Below are 10,280 nucleotides of genomic sequence, written 5' to 3' on the forward strand. Positions count from 1 at the left end.
GCAAGGCGCTGACCGGAACCGGGGGGTTCGATGCTTTGGAGTCGGGAATCGAAACCGCCGACGTCCAGAATGCCCCGCTCTGCTAACTGAGCCGGGATGCAACAGTCAAACCAGGAAGTAAGGGATGAAAAAGGAAGGGAATTTTCAGGACAAACCGATCAATCAAGCAATTAATGATAATCAATGATCGGGACGGGACCGCGCCCGTTTTCGGACATTACAGAAGACATACTTCCCGTGAACCGTGACCGATTTTGACTTTCTATGTGACGTTAGCCGTCACACTTGCAATCAGACGCTTCTCTGCGTTTGCTGTATCCAGTCGACTCCATATCTCTCAGCCTCCAATTATCGCTCACAACGTAACTGGATTCCAGGCTGCAGCTTGTTGTTTGATCTAAACATAGTCGGGAGATAGAGGTTTGAAGTATTTTCCCTTTTTTTTTTATTTTATTTTGAACCTTCTCAAGGCGTTCCCGTAGCGACGGCACCTGACACGTCAACCGCCGGAGCGAGGCATCTTGCGCAAAGAAGAGCGTCTCAACGCCGCCCCCATGCCGCATCCGCCGCCACCCTTTTCCGCTGAGCCACCACGGCTCGAAGGCATTTCTCCGTAGCAGCGGGTTGACCCCGTTTCTATGGTTATGGTGTCCTCAACCGGCGGCGCAGCTTGGACAAACAACGGTGCGATAAATTAGAAGAAAGAAAAAAAAAAAAAAAGGCTGATATATACATGGGCTTGACTTGAAGGTGGTTTCCACAAATCCAAGAGGGGGTTAATAACCACGAGGGCCGGGGAAGGGAGCGGAGGGAGGGTTCCTGCATCCACGTGGCCGAAGGGGCCGCAACAAGTCGAACAAATGCTTTTCAAGTGCCTGGCAAGAATCTCCATATCCCTAAGTACATTTATATATTTATTTGGTTCTTTCCCTGCAGGGCGCCGTGTTAAGAAGCTGCCTACAGGTAAGATCCGCTTCGACGGCTTTCGGCTCCAAAGACCTCCCGAGAGACATCTCCAAAACGAGAGGACGTCAGTTTCTTTTTTTTTTTTTTTATCCTGGGATTTTAGATTTTAAAGCCCTTTGAGCTGAAAGCAGAAAGCTGATAAATGACGCAGGGGGCGAACAAGGGGGGGGGGGGATTTCATTTCCAACCCGCTCCTTTACTTCTACGAGAAGAAGAAAAAGAGAGAGAAAATCACCCGAGCGCCGAGTCCCTTCCTTCCTTCCGCGGCGGTGGCTGGGCTGCCGTTGCTATGCAACAATCACCTAACGAGATTCGTTATTGAATAAGTCATTAATTTTAAGGCGATAGTTCAGGAGAGGGGATTCAGACCGGGAGACACCATCTAACTCCTCATTCTTAAAACTAGCACGACAAAGATGGCGCGGCGGGAGGGGGAAATTTTCCGTCCTGTGCGGCCGGCGAACGGGCGCTCCGTCACTCAGCGCGATGAGTGCCGGTGACAGCGGATGATAAGTGGCTGTCGGATGTAAAGCATCACCGCCGAGGCTTTTCCTCCTCCGCCTCCCCTGTGTCCCAAACCACACCCTGGCTCTTGACCCCGAGTGACCCCCTTCGGCAATCCAATTCCATTTCCTGCTGCCAGCTGCCCTGAATGATTACTCTGACTAACTCCATTCATGGGGGGGGGGGGGGGGGGGGGGGGGGGGGAGAGACGGGCGGGAGTTGCTGTCTACGGGTGTGTGTGTGTGTATTTGCAGGCCTCTTGGGCGGTTTGTGTGCGCTGTGTTTTATTACAGGTTTGATTTTGTGTCTGGGTGAGCCCCCTCCCCCCCCCGACGGCAAAACAAACACAGACACCAATTAGAGCTTCTGCAGTGTCACAGCCTCTCTCCATCACCGGCAGAGAGGGAGCAGCCAGGCCGCCGGGGCCGAGGTTGGGGCCGAGGTTGGGGCCGCGGCCGTAAGCTCGCACTCCCATTAGACGCACATCTACGAGTTCTTTTTCCTCTTGAATTGACAAGATGCTTTTGTACATTTGAATCCAAAAGTACAAGAGAAGCAAACAGGTGAGGGCCAAATGTGGAACATGTAAGGTTTGCGCAATCTCTCTCGCTCAACTCAAGGCCCAATAGCTGCTTTTGGAAAGAAAAGTTTAAAACAATCCAGCTCCAATTGTTTACCAGGAACTCCCCACATCCAGGGGTATTTTTTTTTTAGTTTTGCATTCCCACAGGCAGTGAGGGACTGTCTGTTTTGTCGCAGTTGACCATAGACTGCAATAGTTTTTAAAAAAAAATGTCGCTCCGCAGTCTGCAAGAATCTGGTAGGGTGGGATAGCTTAAGCAAGTTCTAAATTAAAAATGATTCCAGGAACTGAGGTCTACGACACCTGGTTCTTCTGCTCCCAATGCAAGAATCAGCCTGGTTTCTGAAAAGGGTCTGGGAACTTTCTGGGGCTAATATCCACCCGAACAGAGAATCACAACACTGAAGATAACACACCTGATCACATGACCTCCATTGCAGGCGAATATGTCCTTTGCATTTTAATCAGCCCTCTAAGGGTACGTATCTCCAACCTCGACCTAGCAGGTTTATGCCGCTCCTGGAAAATGGGTTTTAATCGAGACAAACCGTTGAAGCACGGCTTGTTAGCGCTGCCACCGAGGCCACCGTGGGGTTTTCGCGGTTTGCAAGGAATCAAATTTTGCTCTTTGGAGGTGATTGGATTTCATGTTTCAATTACAAACCTGCAGTTAACTAGTAACTGGGTGACGTGGTTGACTATCCAGAAAGACAATAACCAGCGAGCATCCGTGTCTCTGCAGTGGAACCGAATGAAAACATGAGTGAAACCGGGGGTTTCCAATGGATTTCCGAGCACCGCTTTTACTATCATATCTCGTTGGCACCACCAGAACATTTTTGCAGCAACTGAGAAGAAATTCAAGCCAAACAATTATTGTCGTGTCTTTGTAACAGCAGTTTTTCTGACGGGTCGGAGAACAAACCCTCCGGCGAATGGTTCCTAGCGTGCCTTCCCAATGCCACATTGTTTCCTAGCAACTGATTTGACATAATTGAGGTGTTAAGGGGGTGATAATGACTTCACCTGAAAACGTCATCACACAGTTGACGTGCTCAGTGTGCAAGTTGATGTTCATTTTGATTTTGACTTTGTCCAATTATTTACATATTGATATATATATGTATGTATATTATGACTGTTTATGTTTTTATATTATGACTCAAAAAAAAAAAAAATATATATATATATATATATACACTGCTCAAAAAAATAGGGGAACACTTAAAAAACACATCCTAGATCTAAATGAATGAAATATTCTTATGAAATACTTTGCTCTTTATACAGTTGAATGTGCTGACAACAAAATCACACAAAAATGATCAATGGAAATCAATTGTATCAACCCATGGAGGTCTGGATTAGGAATCACACTCAAAATTAAAGTGTAAAAACAAACTCCAGGCTGATCCAACTTTGATGTAATGTCCTTAAAACAAGTCAAAATGAATCTGTGTTGCTTCCTGAGTGGACACTATGATTTCACAGAAGTGTGATTGACTTGGAGTTACATTGTGTTGTTCAAGTGTTCCCTTTATTTTTTTGAGCAGTATATATATATATTTTATTTTATCTTATTTTCATTTTTTTTGAGTCATAATTGGTCTCTTCTTATGTAATGGTTTGACCCCGAGGTTTTTAGCAAGTACATTTTGTAATTGTTTAAAGGAGTCAAGCTTTAGATAAGGAGAATATTTAAAATGCTAATATCTTTTTTTTTTTGGTGGGGGGGGACATCTTTTTCTTTCTAAATCTGCTGGTAAGGTAGCACTCTGGCACAGTCGATTAGTCCATAGCAAGAAGGTTCCTGGTTCAATTCTAACGTCATATCTGCGTGGGTTTTCTCCAGGTTCTCCGGTTTCCTCCCACAGTCCAAACACATGCATTAGAGCCTAAATTGCCAGGTGAATAAGAGGGTGAACGCTCGTATGTATCTATATGTGACCCTGTGATCGACTGGAGACCGATCCGGGGGTGAACCCCGCCTCTCGCCAATAAGCTTCAGCTCCCTCGTGACCCTGAGTGCAGGATAAGCGGTATAGATAATCAATGAATGAATGAATGTGCAAGCATCTACATTACTGGTAAAGCATATATAAAAAAAAAGCCGCAAATGAACCTGTGCAATAGACACAAAAGTGAGGGTTGTCGTAGTTGTTATTCAAGTACTCTTATCCTCTGTCAGCTTCACGAGCTTTTCCGCCGTGCACGGGCTAATGGAGACTTAATGGACGGAGGAAACAGAAAACGACAAAAGCCAATTAGCAGTTTATTTAATTGACCTTACATTCGGAAATGGCACAAATCCCTTTTTTTACAGCCTGAATATCAGCACAGATGATACGTAAGCTGTAAAACAGACGAGATGTTCATCCGTCGCCCCCTTAAATGTAGCTGCGAGATAACAAAAAAAAAAAAAAAAAACAACAGAAAAGACACGTCTGGCACCGAGAACGTTGGATAACGAAGGCCTGACGGTTCTCTGGTGTCACTCAGGCTCTGTAAATCTGAGGACGCTCGCTCTCGACGGTTCCGGGATATGACACACGCATGCTGCGCCCACGCGGTGGGGGATTCCGCTGTTCAATCACAGCATCTTCTGTCACAGGAGGTGACCTGACGCCCCATTCTTGTCTCTGAGGTGTTTGCATCACTTTTTCCACTTTCTCCTCCTCACACACCTCCCTTGAGCAATTAGGGACGCCAATTACCGGGAGAGCATTCCCTCTGAGGTTCGCCGATTCTGCCGCTGAGTGCTTACGAACATCTGCAACAAAGTGTGTGTGAGGCTCCCAGACGCGGCGTGATTTCCCATCGGCGTCACACGTTCCCACCGGAGTGCGGCCCGGTTCATCTCAGGACAGGCGTGGGAAATGATTGACGGCTCGGTAAATCATTCCAATGGTTTGTACCGGACTTCGGGGATTTGGTTTGCCCTTCGATGGATATTTCAATATTTCGCGTCCTCTTCATGTGTGGGATGCCATTGGACCAGAGAGGTGGCTTTCAGAGCGCCGGCCTAGCAACACATTTAGGTTCTACAGAAACAAACAGCCATTCACTCTCTCATTTACATGCATCTGCAATTTAGGCACGCACTTTGGTGACAGGAACTTTACCCAGCTGCCGTTCTGCCGCGTGACGGCAGGCTAATGCAAGCGTAATCGACGGTAATTACGGCCCCTGATACGATCAGGTGGGCGAGCATCGTGCTAGCGATGCCAGTCACACGCCAACGTGTCAAAATGTAAAAAATGAAAAAGGCAAACTGTGCAAGTGCTATCGTGTCAAGATTAAATTTTAGGGTTTCCAATGAACCTCTTGCATGATTTTGGACTGGGAGGAAACCGGAGAACCAGGAGGGAACAGAACGGGGGTGAATGTGGAGACTCCATGCAGAAAGCCGCTGTGCCACCGCGCTGCTCACTGGCAACAGATTACTCACATATTTCACATGACTTGATAAAAAAAAAAAGCGGATCATTGTTTTTGGAAGTGAGGAGCTGAGATGTGATGAGAAAATGTGTTGCGTGTCAGCTAAGGGCGCTACCTTGCTCAGCTGCGGTGAAGAAATGTTCGCGTTACGAATTTCGTTCGCACAAAACTGTGACCCCGCGTCGACTCGCCCGACTGACTCCCGAGCGCGAGCGTCACTGCATCCTTGGAGAGCCGCCGCGCATAAAGACAGCAGAGGACCGAGGCTTTTTTGACAATGAACAAGGTTTTTCCACAATAAACTGGGTAAAAACGAAAAATAATTTTGTTTGCACATTTTGAAAGCTAACAGTCAGGGCGGTGCAGCGGTTTGCACTCACAGCAAGAAGGTCCCTGGTTGGATTCTGACAGGTCAGAATTGGACAAATATGTAAATGAGAGAGTGGATGGATGTTTGCGTCTAAATATGACGTGTGGGTGAAAGAGTGAACGATTGTGTTTACGTGGTGTCTGATAAGAGGGTGAATGGTTGCATGTCCCTTTAAGACGTGTGAATGACTGCGCGAATGTCTTTATATCGCTATAGACGGCCCAGAACTCGCCTCTCGCCACCCTGACTGCAGGATAAGCAGAACACATAATGAATGAATAAATGAATCCTAATATTCATGCTGGTAATTACAGAGTCAGCCACAGCTTGGGTCAACAAGCAATCACGAGCTGCGGCTTGTTTAATTTACTGTTTAAAAGCTGGAAAAAAAAAAAAAGGAGCGAAGGCTGGGTTCATGCGTGACTAAAAGCTGCAAGAGGCCAACGGTTTTGGAAAATAATCACGCACAGCTTCGTGATTGTGCATGAGGTGTGAAGGGTATTTATACCTTAGTGATTAACAAACTATACCTGTTTATTCAATTAAGGAAGTAGATTTGAAACGTAACACCTCGTGCTAGCGCCATCAACGGAAAGACGGCGTGCGTATGACGCCTTCACTGATAATCTCCATATTTTTACAAACCTGGAGTGGGTGTATGGGACCCCTCCTACTTGTCTCAACAATGGGTTCGTGGCTCAAGGGCGGCGGATAATGAAAGAGAATGAAGTGAAAGGCGGGCGCTCGTGGCCATACTCGTGCACCTGCACGCACCTTGTCACAAAAACTTGTGACGGGAAAGTGACGGGAGGCTAATACACGGGTGCTCCACGGTAATTACAGCCCCTGCTACACTCAGCATTCCGCTAGCCGACCCAATGTCGAATCACACGCTAACTTGTCAAAATGTCCATTATGAAAAAGGCAAACTGTGCCGTTGCTTTCATGTCCAGATTAAATCTTATATCAATGGTCATTCAGTCATTAACCATTCATTCATTCACGCATCTGAACAATTTAAGCTCTCCAATGAACCTCCTGCAGGATTTTGGACAGTGGGAGGAAAACCGGAGGAAACCCACTCTGACACAAAGAGAACATGGAAACTCCACACACAGAAAAGCCACCTGTCTGATTCAAACCTTGTCGCCGTGAGACAGAGGCACCACTGGAAAATATGAATTCATTACCAGTGTACATGTTATTAAATGGCTTATAGCTGCATTATTTAGCACGAGATATATACAGTTAACTATAGCTACTGAGTCAATCAACCTTAAAATAGACATTAACTCATTGAAAAAAAGGTTAAAAAAAGTTTTAAAATGGTAGAATATTTGTGTTTTTGATAAATAATGTTAAGGTGCCGATATTTATTCAGTTATTTATTATCTATATGACGTAAAATCGATGAGATGGAAAAACAATGTACTCCTTCATTCCAGCGTCAAACAGACATGCAGTCATTCACTGTCATTCACACATTATATCCAGACACGGAACGATTCGTTCTCGATCAAATGCCCAGGCAATTTAGGATCTCCGATGAACCTCCTGCGTGGTTTTGGATAGCGAAATACGGCCTCTGAAGAAACCTGAGAACCTGGAGGAAACGCACGCAGACATGATGGGTAACATGGAGGGAACCTTTGTGCTGGGAGGTGGAAGAGGTAAGCGCCGCACCCCCCTGCCGCCCACACATTCCTTATTAACATTACATTACATACAGTCATTTAGCAGACGCTTTTAGCCAAAGCGACTTGCAAAAATTGCAATTCAATAACCGAAGATCCAAAGTACCGGTAGTCGTTATTCAGAAGTCACCACTCTACCAAATAGCCATCTCAAAACTATATACAGTACATACATACATTCATTTCTTCATTTTATTAAGCGCTTATATGAAAGGGTTATCATTTAGTTGTTCTATCCCAAAGTGACTTTTTTTTTCTCTTTGTTTTTGGAAAAGTGAATAGTTCCTTTATCATCATTTCTTGAAAACTGCAGTGCAAATCCACATATTTTCATAACTAACCGTTTATTAATGCTTTTAAGTGACACTTAATTCAATGCATTATGGAGTTCCCCTCACCACTGCATTAAGCTTGTGTTAATTAAAGCAACCTCGGTGCAAAGTTAGCGCACGATAGTCGAAAGCCTACGAACTCTTTAAGAAACCCAAGGGTGTCGTCAGCATAGAGGGAGCGCTTTCCATCCACACTAACAGCTCACGAAAGAAAATCAACACACAATCTACTGATCCCACTTACGAGCGTATAATTTAAATTCGGAAATATTCTTTTTAGTCTGAGCCTGTGTGTGTGTGTGTGGGTGGGTGTTACTTTTACACCCCCTTACCCCTTTTTTGCCCTTTCCTGACAAGAAAAAAAAAAAAAAAAAGGTTTGAAAGAACTGTCAAAGAAGAAATACATTTATTAGTTTATTTGTAATAAATAAAAGCGGGGGTGTTCATTCATCCATTCACCGGGGATTCAGCTGAGCGCCTCCGGGTCCTCCTCGGCCTCCGACAGGTGCGAGCAGGTGTCCCGGCTCGGGCTGGATCCGGCCCGCAGGCTGAGAGAGCCGTATAAGTTCGCGGCGTGTTTGGAATAAGCGAAAGCCTTCCTCCTCATCATCTCCCCCTTCCACATGGAGACCATGAGCAGGATGGAGAGCAGCACCCCGCCGAGGGTCAGCAGGCACAACCCGGCTATGACGCACCGGTCCAGGTGGGCCCCTACCCGGGCTTTCTCCCGCTCCAGCCGCTCCATCTCCCGGGCGGACACGCTGTCCGGGTCGACGCGGACGTCCCGCGGGACCGTGTAGGAGATGGCGACCAACGAGATGCCGGTGACGAGGCAGGTGACGGCGATGATGAAGCCGTAGTCCACAGACTTCCCCGGGGACAGATCGTCGTCCGAGAGCAAGTAAAGTTCCGGGATGTCCCCCGCCTCCTCTTCCTCCTCCTCCTCCTCTTCTTCTTCTTCTTCTTCTTCTTCCTCCAGATCGCTGGAGGAGCTGCGCGTCAATCCGATCAACCGGACGTCTTCCTCGGCTTTACAAGCGAAGGATGTCTCCGTCTCCTCCGCGGCTCCCAGACCGGACCGGAGCGACTCCTCCTCCACGCACGGCAGGTCCGGAGGCGGGGATTCGCCCCACGAGCAGGGCTGCTCAAAGTAAAACAGTTCCAGATCAGCCATTCGGACCCTGGGTTGGGTTCCCCCGGCCAGCGAAGCCCATGCGTCCCCGCTGTCGGTGAAGCAAGCACAGAACAATGGGAGTCAACGGCCGGTGCGTTCAAGGACGCGCAACTTCTTTCGCTCCCCGCGTCTGCGTGACACTTGTAAGAAGTGAGTGCGGGATTTTTCCACGATCACCCACCCAGACATCGACGCCACCGTGGAACACGCGCAGAAACGGATCCAAACACTTCACGTTCCGGTACCGGAAAAAAACAAGAACGGCGGGCTGCAGCCTCCGGTTCCATCAATGGGAAAACACGCAAATCACCGGGAATCCTACCTTCCTCCGGTCCGCGCCGCTCTTTCTCCCCCGGTAAATCACCGGCGGGGGTGGGGTCGGTGGACCCCTCCCTCCCTCCCTCCCACGGACACACCGGACCGCCTTCCACGCTCCTTAAACGAGCGCGGTGCAGTGATCCGTCCCCCCCCACGCCAGGCGTGCGGGAAGGCGGGGACCTCCCGCCACTTCCGCGTGAGTGAGTGTCCGGGGAGGAGGACGCGTCCCGAGTGGGTTCATTAACGTGGAATTACGCCCGCTATGTGCTGGGTATCCGTGGAACTGCATAGTTCAGGCAATGTTGAAAATCGTGAAATATGTGTTTAATCCCACATTTTCATTATTGTGTTTTTTAAAAAAAAAAAAAGATTTACTTTTTCATTATTTTACACGGCATTACCGCATTACTCGCCTTTATGGGCCCGAACGCGTTAAAAAAAAAGTCTGCGGGAAGCTGTTTTGATTGTAAAATCATTAAAATCTCTCTCTCAAAAAAAAAAAATTACATTGAATTAAATTTAAAAAAAAATTACGTTGAATTAAATTAAAAAAAAAATCCTCTGGAAATATCCTTAGAAATATCAAGAATTTAAAAAATTGTCACCGAGCTCTTAAATACACGAGACACAAACAAGATTTGGCTCGCCACCTTTGAAATAAAATAGCAGGGAGTGGTTCTCCGCCGGCCAGCGGAGAGCCCTTCTTTGATTCCCAATTACAACCGTGTCAAATCCCATCCAGTGAGGAAAAAAAAAAAAAAAAAGCAAACCCACAGGGAGAGGGCCGTGGTGCCGTCGCCGTCAAGAAGGTACAAGTTCATCTGGAGAGGCTGGGGGTACCTGCCCCACTTTGAGGGTGAAAAGGACCCGAAAGAATTAAAGAAAGATTTATAAATGCCAC

The 10,280-nt window shown here is 47.1% G+C and overlaps 1 protein-coding gene across 1 annotated transcript; it reads right to left on the minus strand.

Annotated features, from left to right (window-relative positions):
- Positions 1-8,325: 8,325 nt before the first annotated feature.
- Positions 8,326-9,407, minus strand: LOC147216339 (transmembrane protein 74). Its single transcript, XM_086178056.1, has 2 exons — positions 9,384-9,407; positions 8,326-9,110 (listed from the first exon to the last, which is right to left on the minus strand). Exon 2 carries the CDS (start codon positions 9,059-9,061, stop codon positions 8,354-8,356), a length of 708 nt encoding a protein of 235 aa, XP_086034182.1. The 5' UTR covers positions 9,062-9,110; positions 9,384-9,407; the 3' UTR covers positions 8,326-8,353.
- Positions 9,408-10,280: the final 873 nt, after the last annotated feature.

This window comes from Fistularia commersonii, chromosome 30, assembly GCF_037954325.1.
Source record: "Fistularia commersonii isolate RoL2024-O1a breed Wild chromosome 30, RoL_Fcom_v1.0, whole genome shotgun sequence".
NCBI lineage: Eukaryota > Metazoa > Chordata > Actinopteri > Syngnathiformes > Fistulariidae > Fistularia > Fistularia commersonii.

Bases quoted from the DNA above. Each gene is read 5' to 3' on its own strand.
- LOC147216339 (XM_086178056.1), bottom strand. From the start codon at position 9,061: ATGGCTGATCTGGAACTGTTTTACTTTGAGCAGCCCTGCTCGTGGGGC.